The sequence below is a fragment of the Ipomoea nil genome, unplaced genomic scaffold, assembly GCF_001879475.1.
Source record: "Ipomoea nil cultivar Tokyo-kokei standard unplaced genomic scaffold, Asagao_1.1 scaffold1509, whole genome shotgun sequence".
Lineage (NCBI taxonomy): Eukaryota > Viridiplantae > Streptophyta > Magnoliopsida > Solanales > Convolvulaceae > Ipomoea > Ipomoea nil.
In genome coordinates, this window is record NW_017617937.1 from 2,361,202 (window position 1) to 2,382,175 (window position 20,974).

The 20,974-nt window shown below is 31.7% G+C and overlaps 1 protein-coding gene across 1 annotated transcript; it reads left to right on the forward strand.

The window, feature by feature from the left end:
* The first annotated feature begins 18,692 nt into the window (after positions 1-18,692).
* LOC109188813 (transcription factor LAF1-like) lies at positions 18,693-20,953 on the forward strand. Its single transcript, XM_019339450.1, has 3 exons — positions 18,693-18,905; positions 19,530-19,659; positions 20,274-20,953. Exons 1-3 carry the CDS (start codon positions 18,770-18,772, stop codon positions 20,890-20,892), a joined length of 885 nt encoding a protein of 294 aa, XP_019194995.1. The 5' UTR covers positions 18,693-18,769; the 3' UTR covers positions 20,893-20,953.
* Positions 20,954-20,974: the final 21 nt, after the last annotated feature.

Below are 20,974 nucleotides of genomic sequence, written 5' to 3' on the forward strand. Positions count from 1 at the left end.
TTCTAATTTCCCACTTGACCTGTGTCTGTACTGTACTTGGATTTGGTCCTCTTGTTTGACCTGTGTCTGTAAATTTGACTTGGTTTACCTTAAAAAGGTTGTGTTTTTCTTTTTCACATTTTCATGTAAAAATCATGTCTCTGTTCATTTTAACCACGTTGTATGGCTGATGAATGATTCTAGTTATATTGGTAATGAAAGATTTTAATGTGTTTGTTTATGAAAAATAGTGAATCAAATATTTCTAAATTAAAATTTTTATTTTTATTATTATAATGAATAATTATTAAAGAACATTTTTATTTATATGTAATTATTAATAATTAATAAATTATTGTTATACAATAAATTCATGTCCTCAACTATTTACAAAATCACTGATCATTTTTTTTTTTTTTGGGGTGTAGCCCAGAGTTTCTATCGCTGGATACACTGACTAATCCTTCGTTGAATTGTAGGCAACTCTAACGGTGAGATAACTGGCTTGGAATCTAAAGATTTAATATTACTCCATACCCAAAGTCAATGATCGAACCACTGACATTTGGTTAAGGATAAATCAGTTCTTTTCACTTAACCACATTCTCTACGTTATCAAATTACTAAACATTAACATAATCCACTAAAGCTAATTGCTAAGCAGACCTATAATAATTAGGCTTCAACTTATAACATATATATATATATATATATATATATATATATATATATATATAATGAATCATGAACGGAAGCTTAGTAGAGTGAACATATGGAAGTCAAAAAATTGCAACATATGTAAGCCAATGTCACGTTGAAATATATAGTTTGATCTGTCAATGTTATACCGTTAGGATGCAACGTAAATATATAAATAGCGTGGTGTAAATTGCGTCATGTGGCCCTCAACTACAACGCAATACCCTTTACAGTTTACTAAGCCTTGCTAGCTTATATTAACTCCATCTTCAATTCAATTCTACATGTAATATCTGTTTATAATTACTTTTTCAACCTATTGCAGTATAAAAAAATAATAATAATAATATCGCACCCACTAAAGCTCACACCCATGACATCTCATTTGAGTGAACCACTTCATACTATAAGACCAGGCTTTGAAAATGAGTTTAAATCTTAAAATGTATATAATTTTTAATTTGTAAGGGTATTCGATTCTATTTTTTAATAGGATTCAAGCCTTACACAGATTGATTAACCAATTAAGTGTGTGATTACACATTCATTATTTATTAATTATATTCTTCCTTTCATCTTTAAAATAAAATAACATTGTAGACACAAATTAGCGGACTAGGTTAAAGATTTTGATATTTCATGTGATGAAATTAGATTTTTTGTGTGATAAATTTGATCAATAAGATATTGACAATAATTAAATTTGTGACTTATAAAATTGTTGGTACAAACACTATGTTCCATTCATTTTGTCACTCCTTTTGTGCAATGTGAATTAATTATGAACTCATCGTGAAATCGACTAATTAACAAGTAGATAAGTTCACCCCTATAGTCTGTTCCATCCCTTCTGTTAAGAAGTAGTTTTAGCGCAAGACTTTATTCTGCATGCTAGCTAGCTACTGTTTTATGTCATTCTTCTTCTTTAGATATGAATTACTATTATGGGTCACTTGACTTTTCAACAAACAAATGACTATTTTAGAATCGATTTTTTAAATGCAATTTAATTAATTAATTTATTTTTAATACTATTATGTATTCTTGTCCTTGAGACGAGTCAAGTTATAACATGTGTAAGTATTATAATTTCAATTATAAATATTATAATATATATCAGTAGTAATAGTTAACATTACCTTAAATAGTATCATAATTTTATATATAAGTATTACAATATTTATCATAAATAACGATTTATTTTAATTCAAATTGATATTAAATTTTTTACATCAAGTATTGTAATAATTTCTTTCATAAGAAACATTTCACATATAATACTTACAATATTTGCATCATAATTACACTTTATAAGTATCATAATTTCAGTTATAAATATTTACAATATTTATTGTTTAACAATTATTTTATCATAAATAGTTTCACAATTTCACATATAAATATTAGAATATCTATTATAATTACTAGTTTATTTATTTCAAATTGGTATTAAATTTTTTGAATTAAGTATTAGGATTTCTATACTAAGTAATAAACAACTATCCTAAATTCAACTCGTCTCATGGACTAAGATCCGCAAAACAATTTCACACAAGTGTGACTCTTCCAGAATCGAGACAATTCCAATCAACCACTAGACTTTTTTATTATTATTATTATTTTATTTTTTAAATCAATGGAGGAGTAATGGTTCGAAATGAGCGATGAACTGCTCCAATATAATAATTTATACTTCTTTTAAGTAATCTCATTGTTAACCAAGTAGCTTGTAGCTAAATGATACCTCTGTGGCTTAGCTTTCTCAAATCGGAGGTCACACGTCTGAATTCTAGTGAGACATTTTGACTCTTTGTTCTTCAATAGGTATTAATATTCACGACAAGATAGTGAAAGAGTAAATCATGGTAACTAATTAAGTGGGTCATTAGGACATAGATGAGAGGATCAATGTCTAATACCGGTTAAGATCACAAAGCTAATTTTACACAATGGTAGATTTTTTTATTTTTTATTTTATATCATAAATCAAAGATAAAAACATACGCAAAACCTAAGAGAATTAAAAATCATTCATGCAAGGAAAACATATAACGAAGTAACGAACTAATCATGATTGCATGATGAGGTTTAATATGTGACGATTAGTGTTGTATGATGGACGTCATAATTTTTGGGTGAGGGTTGAGAGTTGGGACTTTGACGTGGCCTCACCACATGTAATTATTTAATTTGGGTGAACTATTAAAGGTCGTCGCACCTCTAATGCATATTATATTTTGTTTTACAAATGCAACCTAAATTATAATTAATTAATTGATAATAATTCATCTTTTAAAGTAATATACTTTAAATGAACATTGACACCTTAACTTAATTTAGAGATTCAAAAATGTTATTACATTATCATTTAATTTGTATAGTAGAATAATAAAGCCTACCAAAAAAAAAAAAAAAAAAAAAGTTCTATGTCAACTCAATCAATCGCTTATGTTCATATATTCCTCTCTTTTGCTTAGGTTGCACTTATGGGTGTAAGAAAATCTATATACTTGGGTTTCGCTTCAATTCGATTTGATCGTTATATTGTTGAATCCAATTTGAATATGTTTATATTTGGTTTGAGTAGCTCTTATAATTTTTTCTTAATTATAATTAATGTATAATAACATATTTATATTGGCAATTATACCTCCCCCACACCCGCCCACATACCCACGCAAGTATAAAAAATTTAATTTTTCCCATCCGCACACATTACCTAAATTGTACGTGTATTTTAATACTTGTTGGATTGGGAATGTGGGGAACTCATCAGGTGCAGGTAGAATTGTCACCCTTAGGTGAAGGTTTCCACGTACATAACAATCACGCTACTCCCATGTCCACGAACACACGTCGGACAATCGTCCCCTTCACATCTATGGCTATCATCATGGCGTCATGATGTGACACTATACCCCTCGGTATATCCTCGTCAGTGAAGGTGAGTGGGTTCCTTTTAAGCCTTATCAAGGTTGTGATATGCTAAATGACTTTGCTGGCGGGTCAGCTGATCGCACTTCATGTATTGTTTGGAACCCGGACGTCGATACACCACCAAATTGAAATCCATGTGGTCCACTAGCAGCGCTCGGTCCACTTTCTCTTCTCACTAGGCGGTCCCTCGGATGCAGCCCAACCTCCACCCGTGGTTGCTTGCTTTCTAATTTCCTTTTTTACGTACCTAAGGACTTCCTCTGTTTCCACATACCAATTGGCTCGTTAGATGGCATGGACATAGGTCTCCGAGATATTTGCCCATAGACTGGCGTACTGATCCCCCGCCTTGAGTGACTAAATGAATAGGGTTAGGGCAAATTTATCGTCTAGGTCCTCGACAATATGCAATTCCTGAGATACTCATTTAGGGTTTTGGACCCTCCTGAGATACACGGGGTCCTCCGCACCTACCACAAGCTTATTTTCCTTAAAACGACTAGATGATCGCTCGAATCATACGTTCTGTTATATGTTGGCATGGTCGGGAACTTGAAGTCCTTTGGTGCCCGATAATTTCAGACTTCATTGGTGAATAAGCAGGTAGACAATAGCTATCGAGTGGCCAGCATGTCCTTCTCTCCATTCACATTGCGTTGCAAATTGCGCAACTTCTTTTTTAATGCCACAACCTCCCAAGCTTGTACTCCTTGAGTAGGCTGCGCTCCAACAACTCATCACTACTCTCCTTGACCCCTTTTGGATTGAGCTCCACATATTCCACCATCTAGGACTTGCTTGTTTGCCTGGCTGCCTCATGGCGTCGGTGCGGGTTGGGTCTAGTCGTTCGAGCTTACATGTTGAACGCGACGTCTTTCGAGCCTTAGCAGTTAAGTTGAACGCGCTTGCTCTTGGCAGTCTTGGGTGGCGGGGTCTGCCAATGGGGGAACCACTGCCTCTAGTGCCCAGACGTGTCCCAGCACTTCCAAAATGCTCTCCACCACTTTCACCACTGTTACACGTAGGGCTGGGCACTTCGGGTTTCGATTTCGGTTGTTCGGTATTAAAAAAATTAAACCATTCGGTTTAAAATAAATTTCGGTTTCGGTTTGAAAAGATCGATTTCAATTCGGTTCGATTTTGGTGGACGTCCACTATTTGAACGTTTCCTTTTTCGCCTGACCGATTGTTCAGTTGGCTCACTTGGAGTGCCACTTGAAGTGTTTTGTTGATGACAAGATGAAGAATCATCCATCTATAGTTAATCTTTGAAAAATAAGAATTATTAAAACACCAAATGTTGGGACTTACAACTTAGAGTTGAGATCTGAGGACTTGAGGAGTTAAAATTATTAATTATTATAATATTTATATATAATACTAGCATTTTGTATGCGTGATGCGCGAAAATTTATGCCCAACATTAAAAAATTAATAAATATAAATAATTACAAATTATAGTTTAAATTATATTCCGCAATTCCTTAAAGTTGTAAATTTTAATCATCGTATTTGAAAACTATAGAGATGAACAAAATTTATATTTTTTTTTATTCATAATGTAAACAATTTTGATATAATTTATACTTTATTTTTACAATAAATAAATAATATATCTATAATACTAATCTAGAACCCGGTCACATATATTGGTGCGTGTGTGTCTTTTATATATATATATATATATATATATATATATATATATATATATATATATATATATATATACGCACATATATGATTTACTATTCATAAAAATTTAATTAAAATATAATAAAAAATTAAAGTAATTATATAATGATTTTAATAAAACGATAATTAAAGAATAGGAAAAAGATATCATACATAATTAGATATAGGTGTATGATAATAATGATAGAATTATGAAAGTTTTAGAATTAAATAGTAACGGTGTTATAACTGTATAAGGGTATTTTAGTCTAATAAGAATGTAGTAGGGATAATTTTGTCCATTATAATTGAAGTATACAACATTTAATAAACAATGTATACCTTTATTAATATACAAATGTATATATTAACACAAATGTGACTATAGCTTAATGGGTAGAGCTTTTGATTTCTAACTTAGTGTCAAGGGTTCAAACTTCACTTTAGACATTTAATACATTACATATATTTATTTATTTTTTTTTTAAAAAAAAAAAACCGATCTCAGCCGGCAGAGCCCCCTTGTCGTGATCCCCATGAACGGCACCAACATTGATTTTATGACTTGTGGACAGTAAACGGCTAGCCAACACCACCGTTAATAAAATGAGTATATGGAGTGATATGATATATAGAATATATATGCTTTATTAGGGAAATTTGGAATCTATTTTACCCCTTGGAATGGGATATTTATACAAGAAGACTAGGTATTTGAGAGGAAACTAACTCCTAATTTCCCTCGCCTTAAGACACATTTTGTACTGAGAATAGGTAAGTAGAATTACATTAGACAACGAATTCCTATTAAATAATGAATTTCAGTGGCACCAGGCATGTTGATTACGATTCTTGTCTTATTTATATTGTCTCCCGATTCTCAAAGATCAACCATATTACACCATAACTGAAAACCCGTGTTCTGACCAATTCCCAAGAATAAGTACTGACTGATCGAGGCCCTAGCTAGTAATCGTTATGCTATGGACTCGTGTCCAACATACATTGTGGACACAGATTGAAACGGCAACGTTTTAATGTAATGCATTAACGGTGCCATAAGTGGTACCGTTATCTTCAACCAATCATCTTTTTTTTTTTAATTATTATTTAAATTTCATAACCGACTTTCGTCACAATTAAGCATCTATTTTCGCGGGTTTCCTGTCGATCAAAGCTTCTATTTCTTCTTCGCAAAAAACTCGGTTATGAGTGTAGAGTTATAACATTATGAACATACAGTTCAGACATTATGAATGTGGAACTCTGTAATTTGCAAATTGTGAATATAGAGTTATAAGATTATGAATATAGAGTTATAACATTATGAACATACAATTTAGACATTATGAATGTGGAACTCTGTAATTTGCAAATTGTGAAAATAGAGATATAAGATTATGAATGTAGAGTTATAACATTATGAACATACAGTTCAAACATTATGAATTTACAGTTAGAGAATTATGAATGTACAATTATGAAATTATGAATGTACAGTTATGGGATTATGAATGTACAGTTATAGAATTATGAACACAGAGTTCTGCCTTTCAAACAAACGAATAACGCTATTAACGGCGAAACAAAATTAATTTTTTTTTTTAATTGGAATGCCGCCGTTTTCTCTTAAAACAACGATGTTTTAGACTCGTGTCCACAATGCATGGTGGACACAAGTCCACATCATAATTTGCGCCTTGCTAGTATACCATCCATCATATATCATTATACCAATTTTATTTTCTAAGCAAAAGAAGGTTACCGGATTCCAAAATTTCCAACACGATTAGTCGGTACCAAACCTACCATAATCTGACCTCGTCACTGAACCGACAACATAGTATTCTAATATCAGACACACAGTGTTGGACTTTAATATTTTACATTTTCTTTTTCTTTTTCTTTTTTACGTGCATAATATTTCAATATTCTATGTTCCAGCAAAAAGGCATTAATTTATTTTTTTTTCTTTTAAAAAATATGTCTCATTATTAATCACATATTCACAAAATATTCTCATCATGGAAGTCAGAAGACCTCTTCCCTGTTTCATACGCTACTGCATATTTAAATCCCAAATTAATGTTATTTTTATACTAACACGTTCCGTAAATATAATGAAAAATATACAGTACGTACTTCCAATTTTCTGATTAAATATCAGAATCAAGTACTTCCTACGCCACCCTTTTTTAGCTAATTGAAACGTTATATATATAATGATCGTATTTTACAGTCAGGTCCGCTATTGAATGGGGAAATAAAGAGAGTAGAGATGGTAAGAATAGGGTTCGAATAGCGAAATGTGAGATATATAGTAGCGGTTTGTTTGTTTTTTTTTTTTGTTTTGTTTTGTTTTGTTTTGTTTTTTTTTTGTTTTTTTTTTTTTTTTTGTTTTTTTTTGTTTGTTTTTGTAAACCACGAGATGATCCGGGTTTTTCTCTGTCCGTTTAACGGTCTACAAAAAGAGCTCATTCAATTCGTTACTTAAGTTACCCTGTTGGGTTGTAGCGGTTTGGTTTCTAATAGAATTTATTGATTACCAAACTTCTTTTTTTTTTTTTTTTTTTTTTTTTTTGATAAAGATTACCAAAAATTAATTACAAGAATGATAAGGATATCCTTATTCTTACAATATCTCATTTTCAAAAGTGAATCACACTTCCACGGTTTCACATTGTCAAAATTATAAATTCTTCACTATTTTTTTTTTTTTTTTTTTTTTTTTTACATTCTTGCAATATTCTCTCACTTTCAAAAATAATTACACTCTCATTTTATATTATAAATATAATAATAAAGTAATAATAATATAACAAATAAAAAATAAAAAGAAATAAAACTATAAAAGTCAGGCTTGCTAATTTGCTATTATAACAAGTTTGCAAGTCACATAAGCTAACAAAATAAAACAAACAAACAAACAAAGAAAATGAAAATCCTCATTATCTTCCACATCATCTTGAAAGGAGTTCACTTGTTGGGATGATGATAACATAAGAATGATACACGAATTATAATAAAATGTAGAGTTAATTCTAACGGAAGTCCCTTGTCTTTGGTGACAATTCCTAATTTAGTCTCACACTATTGTTTTTGCCATTTAACATCTTAGCCTATTATATTTTGGACACTTTTAATCATTCCGATGACTTTTCTGGTGAAACCCTATTTTAGGCAAAAACATTTCTCAACCAATGGGGAAAAAGGCAGCGAAGCGAAAAGTCAAAGAACGCTACACCGACAATGATGATGATGATGCTATCCACGCATCGTTACAAAAACAAATAGAAATTTTGAAAAGATATCAAAAAATGAAATTGCAACACCACGAAAGGAATGAGAGGACTTCACAAACATATGCAACAGATATTGAATTGAGAGAATATGATATATTGATGAAGGACACATCGGAGGTGGCGGAGGAACAACTTACTACACGCATACAGTATTGCAATGATATTAAACAATGTAGGCAAATGTATGTATGTTTATTTAAATAATTAAAATATAGTGGCGTAAAATGGTGGGTCAAAAAAAAATTTGAAAAAAAAAAAACTAAAACTCGTGGTGTTAATTAGTAAACTCGTGTTAATCAATCTATAATTAAGCAGTTAATGAATATAATAACTTTTATTATCTCAAATCATGAGGTAAATTATTTCCTCCCCTCTATATATGTGTGTAGGCTTGTCCTTATGTATATGTTTAGTTTCAAGTCAACACCTAGAAACAATCCAAATTCATATTCTTTTCGAATATTTTAAAAAGATTAGAAGGCATTTAATAATGTAGTTAATTAGGATATCTTATGTTTGGAATTCCATTGTTAAGTACTATAATATTTTGTGCCCTTTTAATATATGAAGTTTGGGTTGTTAGAAACGAAGGCAATCATTTATTTATAAAGTTGAAATTTGTATTCATATAACAAAAAACTGTATTTTAGATAATTATATTGAACTGAAATGCCATTTATAGAATTGCTAGATCCTTTAATTTATTCTTAACACAACATTGCTATACATTAAAAATTTTAGAACACCCAACACAGACTCTCGGATAGTGATTGCAGATTTTCCTCGTTACAAAAAAAAAAAAAAAGAATAAAACTAAGAATTAATATTCAGGTTTTAAAATTAAAAAAATATATACATACTTAACTCAAAATATGAATTCTTTAAAGTTGGTACGGTTTTGTTGTTTAAAAAATTATTTTCACTCTTAGTCTCTCAACTATTGTACATTTTTCACATTTAGTCGTTGACTATCAAATTTTTAACTTAACTTGATGCGTGACTATCAAAATTTTGTCTCATTTGATCCTTCCGAACAATTGTTCACTCAATCTTAACTGAATTCTCCACATGACATGCAATTGTGCTGATTATTTGGAAAAAATTATTTTACTTATTTAAATAACATGTAGACCACATAATTGGATATATATTATGGGTTTATGGCATCGAGGTTAGTGTTGATAAAAATCAACCATAATTTACTAAAAAAAAAATGATCGAAAAGGTCAAATTTGATAGTCATGCACCAAATATGAAAAAATTGACGGATGAAAAAAATAATTTTTTTTTTCGATATATATAATTACATTTGTCCAAGACCATGCTGTTAAGTACTACTGCAAAAATATAACTTTTAAGTAATAAATTTAATCTTTAACTTGTTTAACTGTATCGATATAAGAAAAATCACATTACTTTTTACACAAATTTGTTGTTCCTAATAATTTTCATCCCTATGACCAACTGAGCTTTCCATATTACACGCAACCTTTTACACAAGCTATATATATATATATATATATATATATATATATATATATATATATATATATATATATATATATCTCGGAAGTCATTGTTTAATAATGCATTATTGTTAGTTGAAAATAGTGAAAAAAATGCTCCTATATTCATACCAAACGTTTATTTTTTTTGACACATGTCATTATAAAATAAATATACATAAAAATGTTTGGTAATGCACCTAAATTATTATTATTATTTTATTATTATAAAACCCTTTAATTTAAGCAAGTATTTTCACATCATTGTATTATTGGACAGACAAATTCTTTAAAAAGTAAACATACCAAGATTTTCTAATTATTTAATTCATGCTTTAAAAAAAAATTATAGTATACGATCGAATAAGAAATGATGTTGACATGATAGTATTGGTTCATGCATTAAAAAAAAAAAAAAAAAAAAAAAAAGGGGGGGGGGGGGGGGGCGGGTACAAATAATGTAAAATTTTGGACATTATTAATTAATTAAATTATTGCTTCAAGCATTAATAACTTATTATTAATTATCTTGTAAATATAAATAAATAAATAAATAAATAAATATATATATATATATATATATATATATATATATATATATATATATATATATATATATATATATATATATGAGAAAATGATTTTTTTTTTTTTGAAAAAAACACCATTTTACACTCTATTATGCTCATTGACACTTTTGACTCATTAATTATTTGTGAATTTTTTTTTTTTTTGCCACTTAATTACTTTTATTATGATTTTGTTAAGAAAGCAAATTCTTAGACAATGAGGGCCAAACAAGCTACTTTGTAGGTAATTGACAAATGAAAAGTTGCGACAATATAATTACTTTTCTATAATTTAAGAACTAAAAATATTATTTTGAATGAGACGATTAAGTGAATGAAACATGATTCTTATATATTTGTATGATTTACTAGTTATTATATAGAAATGAGGTTTAAATAATGCACATCTTCAAATATGATCTGGGTTCTCATCACACACACAAAAAAAAATTCTAAAAATATCATTTTCTCTACCTCCATGGGTTCCACATTGCAATATGTTATTGTGTTTTTCTTCTCTGTTGGTTTCTAGAAGAAATAAATAAATTTGGTTTCAAGTTATAACCAACAAATTAAAGCCTTTAATTACTGCCATATAATTTGTCAAATTGTTGATCTCCACAAGTAATATTGTAATAAATACTCTTATAATGTACGATGGAATATAAAAAATAATAAAGAAACAAGGAAAGTGTAATATGAGGATCAACATCATTTCAATCAATTCTTTAAGAATATTTTGCAGAATCAGAGTTGTTAGGAGTATATTATCTCATATACGAATTCAGATTTTACCTAATGAAACCAAACGCCTTTAATTTGCTTCATAACTACTCACACCTCCCAACACAATTTAACTAGTCAATCGATTTAAAATAAATATATAATATTTTTTCTTTGCTAAAAGTCAAAAGATTTTATGGGCATTAATGTATAACCTTTTCAAATAGCTCAAAAAAAAAAAAAAAAAAATCCCATTGCACTAAGTACAGCCTTCAAACATTTTATATGGTACCCGATGTAAAAATCATCGGTACAAATCAAAACCGCAAACTTTACAAATAATAATATGTTCACTGTCCGCATGTGCAGCTCAATTAGTCACCTGAGTGAAGTTTAAGAATAATGACCCGAAATCGAAACTCACCAACAACAGTGTAGAAGCAACCTCTCAAAGTAAAGGAGACTTCTGGTGCACAGTAAGTAAAGGTCTAACAGGCAGGAACATAAGGGCTCTTGGGGGTTAGGTATTCAACATTTTAGGAACAACAATAATATCTTTACTATGTTCAATTTCATTATCAAAGTACTCAGATTTTTTTTTATTTAAAAAAAAAAAATTGATAGAAAATACTCTTTAAAAGAAAGACTGGCACCGGATTTGACTTGGGGCGTTGGGAGTAGGTTAAAACATCCCGGCAGACGCCAAGAAAAATATATACTAGAAGTAGCTACAAACAGATTTTGTATTCACTAGTCTACTAAGTAGACTTAATTACTTAAACAATGTAATTCTTTATACATTCTGCATTCGAAGTTCAATTCGTGTTGGTAAAACCTCAAAATGTGACAAAACACTCTCTCATAAGATTGTTAATGAATTGAACATGAACGAACAAATGTTGTTCATGTTTGTTTGTTAATATTTTTAGAGTGTCCGTATTCGTTTGTTAAGATTGATGAAAATTATGTTCATGCTTAGCTTGTTTGTTAAATGTTCGTTGGTTTTTGTTAACCTTAGTAATACGTTCGCAAACATGCATGTTCGTTAACGTTAGCGAATACGTTCATAAACGTGTTCGTTACATGTTCACAAACACTAAGCAAATGAACGCATGTACATGTTCATGATAATAATTTGTTCTTGAACAAGAAATAATCTATGTTTATGGAGGATAACGTAACTAAATAAACAACATAATGACTGCAAAAAATTAGGCTAAACTAAAGTAATATATTGAAATTAAAATAAATAAATTGCACTTAATTAAATGAGTATGCTCGTGAACTGTCTTAAACGAATACTAAACGAGTATGTTCGTGAACATAAGAACATTATTCTTAAACAAACACTAAACGAGAATGTTCATGAACATTATTAAACAAATACTAAAGAACGTGTTCACAAATATTAAGATTATGTATTCTATGCACACTAGAATTCATTCTTCCTTTCCCTATATTATTAAGAATATTATCATTTACCATTCATGTCCTGACTGAGATTTTTTGTATCACTGTAAATAGCATCTTCATGTATAATGTATAATTTCATGATATTCAATAACAATTTATTCTTCCAGAATTATTATTCTCCTAAAATTTATTGTTCTCATCACGAGCTCTTAGCAAACGAGCATACAAATGTTCAAACTTTCTTTGTTTATTAAACAAGGTCTAAAATTTGTTTATTTATGTTTGTTTACCTTAAAGGTGTGTTTACCATTACCAAACACGAACACAGGTATTTCTACCGAAAGCTCGATCTTCGCTAACACTCATACTCCCTCATAAGTTTTAAGATATATAACTGCATTCGCGAGATTTCTGTTTAAGTCTAAAGAGATCAGATTCACGTCAACACATCTACAGAAATTGTCATAAACATTCTTTACCGTGTTTTAATTTTAAATGAGCAAATACCAATTTTGGTCCCATGAGTATTAGCAAAATGACTGTTTTGGTCCACATGTTTAATTCATATCAATTTTCATCCACGATTATTGTTTTACTACCAATTTTCATCCACGACTATTGTTTTAGTGCCAAAATTCATCACACTGGTCACCCCTGCATTTAAGATACGCCGAAATATGAAATTATTAAGGCTATTTTCGTCCTTTTCAAATTAAGATCATAATTTGAGCATGAGTAAAGGAATTTAAGTCCTAAGATCGATCTCAATTCACAGTTTTCCTCCTCAAATTAAGGTAGGATGAAGATGAGAACTGCGAATTGAGATCGATCTTAGGGCTTAAATCTCACTATTCATGTTCAAATTAGGATCTTAAGTTGAAAAGAACGAAAATGCACTTAAAATTTTAGACTTCTGCATGTCTTAAAACGAATGCGTGACCGGCGTGATGAATTTTGACACTAAAACAACAGTCGTTTATGAAAATTGGTACTAAAACAATAGTCGTGGATGAAAATTAGTATGAATTAAATATGTGGACCAAAACTATCATTTTGTTAATACTCCTGAGATCAAAATTGGTATTTTCTCTAATTTAAATTGTTTAAAACACACACGCATCCAAACAATGATATTCTTAATTTCTTTTTCGGAGCGTGGGGGGTCCTTAGGGTTGAGGTTTCAACCTTTTTGGAAGAATGATATTCTTAATTTCGGCCCGGAGGGTGACAACATGGTATCACTTCTATGTTTGTGGAGACAGGTCCAGGCTACAGTGAAGCATGAATGCAAGTATGTGAGAAAGTCGTATGGGTTGAAATAATGCATGCGGCCAAACATGAAAGCTCTACCTTAGCTTCAAGAAACGTACGTAGAAGGCCAATCAAGTGTGAAATCAAAGTAACTGTCATTATTGCACGCATGGGAGATCGAATGGGGACCGTTTCGTATATATATGCAAATAACGCTTGTTATTAGGTATGCTAAAATTGTCATATCGGTTGGGTTAACTGGTTAACATTAATTATGACATGTGACTAAATGACTAATGTTTCATTAATTAAGCATCTAAAAATTAAAACTATTGGTCCTAAATACGCCAACAAAAGCTTGACAATATTGTTTAGGAAATATTGTAGTTATTAAATGAGTGATATGACAATTATGAACATAGAGTTCAGTAATTATGAACATAGAATCGTGTCCACCGTCAAGCACATTGTGCTCAGATGACACCTCTGTGTCTCCCCTTAAGGGAAGGTCACAGGATCGAATCCCGGTGGTGGGGTATTGACTCTTTGTGCTGCAATACTTACAGAAAGTAAAGAACAGATACTACCTTGTAATAGAGTCAATAGTATTCCAAAAAAAACACCATTATGCATGCATCCCACCCTTTGTTTCATATATATGTTACACATTGCCTTCATTGAAGGCAACCCAGTTAAAAATATTATTATCATATTGTTTGTCTACAAAAAGGTGAGATTTCCTCGTCCTCAAAATCCCTACACTCCATCTTCACGGTAACTCAGTGACTGATTAAGTGAAAAGATTAGTGATTGGTCCTACAAAGAGCCCATCAGATTGAGTGAAACACCTACATTGCGGCTGTTAATATTCCATCATGTGTCATTGTCCACCTTCTAACATCCAGAAACCAATTGAGTTGCAGGTGCGGGCTCTCATATGTCACTGAAAGTAGTTTTAAGTGAGATTTCACATCCACCAGACCATCTACGTACCATCTAGGAATTGAACCAATTGAGTTACACGTGTGAGGCCCCATATGTCAACGAAAGTAATTTTTAAGTGAGACTTCACACTCACCAGACTAATGCCCTGTGACTATTATCATTACTACTAGCTGCTACTACTAGGCATTTACATGCCCGTTGTACGAAACATTGCGATGAATATAATGACCAAATGATGTATTCTAAATGATCGATAATCTAAGACATCAAGAAAACTTAAATGAGAAAAAAATGCATAAATTATCAATTTTCTACTAATAAAATATAAGATGAATTATTTTGTCACTCGATTCTTTACAACGTTGTATTTTTCAATTTTTTAAGTCCAAATAATTAATGCCCCTATTGCCGGAGTTCAATCATGTGACTACTCATTTGAAATAGTAACAAAGGTGTCGTCATCACACTACATAATAGTTGGCATACCTGTAAATTTAAGATAAATGGAATTGATAATTTTTTCAATTACAATACAATATAAAATATAAAATTAGCCAATGACCTTGTGGTCTAGTGGCGTGAAGTGGCTCTCTGGGACGTTGAGAAAATAGTTATGAACAAATACTGCATTGTAATAGTCAGTAGTACTCAAAAAATAAAATACAAAATTATAATAGAATGTAAAATGAAAATAATAGAACAATATATTAAAATTAAAATTAGAATAATATAGTATTGTAATGTAGAGAAAAGAAAAAGAAAAAGGAAATAATGATATATTTAATAGTTGTAATTGTAGAAGCAAGAGGTAATCAAAGGGATGGGGTAGTGAAAGAACATATGTTAAGAGTGTACAAGTGAAGTAGAAAACAAGAATAGAAGAGAGGATGGAGAGGTCAGTCATTGACAAAAATGTTGTTTCTCCAAAAAGCAAGTATAATTTTGTAATAAAAATAAACACAAATTCTATGTCAATAAATTGTAGTCACATGATTTCGATCAGATTGCCCGCATGGGTAGCTCAACTGGTCATAGAGGTGAAACTTTGGAAGAATGATCAGGGATCGAGTCTCACCAGCGGCAGTGTGGGAGTCACCTCTCAAAGTGAGGGGGGCTTCTTGTGCGCAGTGAGCACCGGTCTAGCCTCTGTGGTTCATATTCAGTTGAGTCACCATGATTTACATCCGGGGTGTAGGGGGCCTTTAGGGTTGGGGTTCAGCCTTTGGAAGAATGATTCGGCAGTGTGAGAGCAACCTCCAGGGTGTGGGGGACCCTTAGGGTTGGGCTTCTTCCTTTTGGAAGAATGATTGGTGAAGCTAAGGTATCACTTTTAGAGTTTTAGGTAAATGGCAACTGTACTACTCCCAAATATAAGGTAGATGTGTATATAGAATTGTACACAGTTGAGTTTGAACTATCCGATTCGAATCAAATTGTATACTGTAGTAACTGAATTAAGATCGAAATTATACGGGCGATTCCGATTTTAGTTTAAAGTCGAAATGTAAATGGTTCTTATTTTGATTCTATAATTTCAAGAATCAGAATAACCAGTTTCAGTTTCAAATCGAACAAAAAAAAAAACAATTTTGCATTTCTAAAAATTGATCTTTTCAATTCATAGTTTGGTATTGTGAACCAAGTCTAGTTAATAACAGATTTCTGCGGGCATGCATATTTAAATTTCTATGAACACTGTCATATATTAGACAAACCTGTCTAGGTTGCATTCTTTTGTTCCTTTTGTCTGAGACATCATCAAAGTATACAGCACAACAGATTCCTATTATCTTTGTTTGACCCTCATACATAATTAACTCTAACCCTATTCTCAACAAGAACAGTCGGAACTAAACCATAGTCACCCCTACTCCCAACGAGAACAGTCGAAACTAAACCATAGTCAGCCCTACACGTATACACAATTAAGATAGAGTAAAAGTTATATATATATATATATATATATATATATATATATATATATATCAGTGTCTTACGGTGCGGTTATTTCTTACGGTGCGGCAACACCAATAGTTCACCAAATATGCACCATCAACGTTAGGAAATACACCACACAAAACAGAGTAAACAGAGCCCTGCATCACCAAACACACACCATTAGGTGTGAGTAAAAACACCATACACTGTTCGGAAATACACCATTGGGGGTGGTGAGTTATATAGTGTGTTTTTTTGAGTCTGTGGTGTATTTTGTGATGTTTTATTACATTTCATTGGGGTGTGTTTTTATTACACTGTTGGTGCATATTGTTAACACTGTTGGTGTATTCTGGAATTTGACCGCACCGTAAGACCCCGCCGCATATAAGCGTTCTTCTATATATATATATATATATATATATATATATATATATATATATATATATATGTTTAAAGGCAAAAATTTACGTAAGACCGCCTCACAGGTCTCAATTCGTGAGATGAGTCGAATATTTGATTAATAATGTTAAAGATCCGACCCATCTCACGAATTGAGACTCGTGAGACGATCTCACACAAGTGTTACCTATGTTTAAAATTTATGTTATTTTTTTCTATCCAATTTGATTATACTTGTACATTGTGATTAATAATTATTTTTTAAAACTTTTTTTAGACACATGTCCTTACACCGTTAATATTTTGTTTTCTTTTGTAATATTTTATTTACTCTTTATTTTTTAATGTTTATACTTTTAACAATGGTAATTTGATCATTTAAAAAATCATGATATAACTTTGGCAATAGCTTGACCACAAGCTCTTTAGCTATTTATATTATTATTATTATTATTATTATTATTATTATTATTTAACCAATGAAACATTAGAATAAATTTATTTCTCCTACAAACCAAACAATATAATAGATAGAGCACATATTTTATGCCTTATTTATTTCATTTTATATGGACAAGCTAGATTCATAATCCTCCAAAATCAAATGTTGTGAACTAGGAATAGCTCAATTAAGATGGCAAGAGATCCATACTTAAGGTCACGAGTTCAAATACTTGCCTCTTAGTTTGAGTCTGTCAACTATGAATAATCTAGACTCATTTACTTCACCAAATTAACTATTAACTATATGTAAAAAGTCGTAAAAAATTCAATCGATAATTTTTTTTTATATAGAAATTATATATAAATATATACACATACACACTAAGCCTCAAGAAACCGTTAGTGGTTACTGTCAAGTAGGTTTAAGCCTGCTTGGTGATGCATAGCAAAAGACTGAGATCTTATAGGTGAATGCCATCTTTTGTCTGTATGTTCCAGCACAGCTTAAGAACCCACCTAAAATATCCACAAATACAGAAATATAATGGGAAATTATCCTGTTAGTTATGGATTCTATTATTTAATTCTCAACTATACTTTATATTCTCTTTTCACCTTTGCTAAATATTTACTTTTTTTGACAACCTCAATTAAGTTGGACTATTGACTTGGTAGATATAATATTCTAAATTTGATTTTAGCGGGAGTTACCTAGTTTATCCCATTGTAGCTCTTTGTCATCTAAAGATTTGTAAGTACATACACTCAATAATGATGGCGAGTTTTACTTGTAACTCAAAAAAAAAAAAAAAAATTCACTTTTTGCTGCTGGGTAATAGTCTCAACCAATCCTCCCTTTAAATACCCAAGTCTGCTATTCTCATCATCAAGTCTTCTCTTCCAACTCTCTCTCTCTCTCTTTTCTCTTAAACACACAAAAGTCCCTGCAAATAGTCTCAGAACAAAACTGTTCTGATCTGTGTGTTTGGTTATGGGGGAAAAGCCAATGGATAAGCCAAAGCAGAAGCACAAGAAGGGCTTATGGTCTCCAGATGAAGACCAGAAGCTCAGAAACCATATCCTCAAGCATGGCCATGGCTGCTGGAGCTCTGTTCCCATCAATGCTGGTAACTTAACTTCATCATCTCAGCTCCCAAATCTTTTAACACTTTCCAATCTCCTAAAACTCTCCAGTTTTGATATTAATTATAGGATTCTGCTATATATATGCATCAAGATAATGTCAACTTATACTGTTTTTCCATTTTTAAGAACATGTTTAATGTAGTTATACAAACCTAAGCTTAATGCTGCATAGTTAACCTTATGCTTGGGGTTAACTCCAGTCAAATTCATCAGACTGTTGACTTAGTAACAAAAAAGTTACAAGTTCGCAGTCTATTGAGTTGATCAGTTATGGACAACCATCATTCTGTAATGACTGCGGGTTTTTCTTGTCATTCAAAAAAATGTTGCATAGTTAATTATTCCTATAAGCAAATAGCATAATACAATTTCAGGATAATAAGAATAATGATAATATACTAGAAAGGGCAATGGGGAATAATTATGAAAAACAAATAGGGAGACAGGAATGAAGTCAACTACAATAATATAATTTTGTGCCACCACTGAGATATTCACAGAAAGGGATTGATCATGACCTGTTCAAACCTACAAAACAGCATTACATATGTTTGACTTATGCTTTGTCCTTAATTAACTATGTTGTTGTTGTTGTTACGTTGCAGGTCTGCAGAGGAATGGGAAGAGTTGCAGATTGAGGTGGATTAACTATTTAAGGCCGGGGTTAAAGCGAGGGACGTTTAGCTTGCAGGAAGAAGAGGCTATCTTGGCCCTTCATGGCATCTTAGGAAACAAGTAAGAAACCTTGGAAAAACTTGCATTTATAGTACACGGAACCAGCTTGGTTGGTGTGAGTGGGCGTGCACTCTCATCCCTTAAGAGATGTGATCAGCACTTTGTTTCTTAATTGATCGGCCCGGTGTGAACCGGGATTAGTCTGAGTTTGGTACGGACTTAAAAGTGTCTTCTACAGTTAGGACCTGCTCGGGACACTTCATGGTCTGACAAAAAAAAAAAAAAAAAAAAAAGTTAAATTACAAGTCTTTAGGTTTTGGTAGATGATTATATAAAGATTTGACTTTAATAAACTTGATTTGTAAGCCTTCACCAACTTAGCTAGGGTGTTAATTTCTAAAAATCACACAAGAAATTCATTTTCTTGCCCCTAGGATCGGACCCCCACACACAAGATTTGTGGATGTGGTAAATTACAGTAACAGCTTATTAGGTGGGAGGACCAGATACAACTGCACAAAGAGCACACCACATTAGGTGTGACTCCTCCACTACACTACGACTTTCAGGGTTTAATTCTGCGTCCTTGCCCACAATTTGCGGGCAAGAAATTCGTTTTCTTGATTATACAGTGATGCTGGAAGCATCTAACAGAGGCTGTTATTGATTGGCAGGTGGTCTCAGATAGCTCAGCATTTGCCAGGGAGGACTGATAATGAGATAAAGAACTTCTGGCACTCTTATCTCAAGAAAAAAGTGTCAAAAATGGCAGAAGCTGAAAGGAGTATGGAAAATGGGGAGTGTTCAGTTCACTCTGTGAAGTCAACTTCCCAGAGTTCTGGTCTGGATTCATTTGGACAAATGGAAGGATCCTTAGCAGACACAGATGAATCCATCCCAAACAACCTGGACTTCCCCAAAACAGCCCAGAAAAGCAATTTGCCTAAGGTCTTGTTCGCAGAGTGGCTCTCACTCGATCAGTTTAATGGACAGGATAATTTCCAGACTGCAAACCATGCAGTTCTTCCTAGGAATAACTTTGGGTACAATGGCTCAGAGCTTCAAGATCCATTCATGCACGGATTGCTGTTAAACGAAGAAACGTATGGCAATGGCATCCAGCCAGTGCTTAACAACGCGACAGTTGATGATATGTTCCAACCAGAACTTAAGTTTGAGGATCAGATCACAGTCTCGGGATTTGCTGAGTTTTTCTCAGGAGGATTCAACGTAAGCAGCAACGATATAATGTACGATGAACTGTACCTTAGAAGAAATTTCAGGGAAGAATAACGAACTTCTAAGTTCTAATTACACTGTTAGAGATCAATAATGGAGAGAGGCAATAAAACACGAAATCAATTATGTTCAGATT

Excerpts from the sequence above, each read along its gene's own strand:
- LOC109188813 (XM_019339450.1), top strand. The coding sequence starts at position 18,770 with ATGGGGGAAAAGCCAATGGATAAGCCAAAGCAGAAGCACAAGAAGGGC. Across the intron at positions 18,906-19,529 it reads CTCTGTTCCCATCAATGCTG|GTCTGCAGAGGAATGGGAAG; the intron begins GTAACTTAACTT and ends GTTACGTTGCAG. Across the intron at positions 19,660-20,273 it reads CATGGCATCTTAGGAAACAA|GTGGTCTCAGATAGCTCAGC; the intron begins GTAAGAAACCTT and ends ATTGATTGGCAG.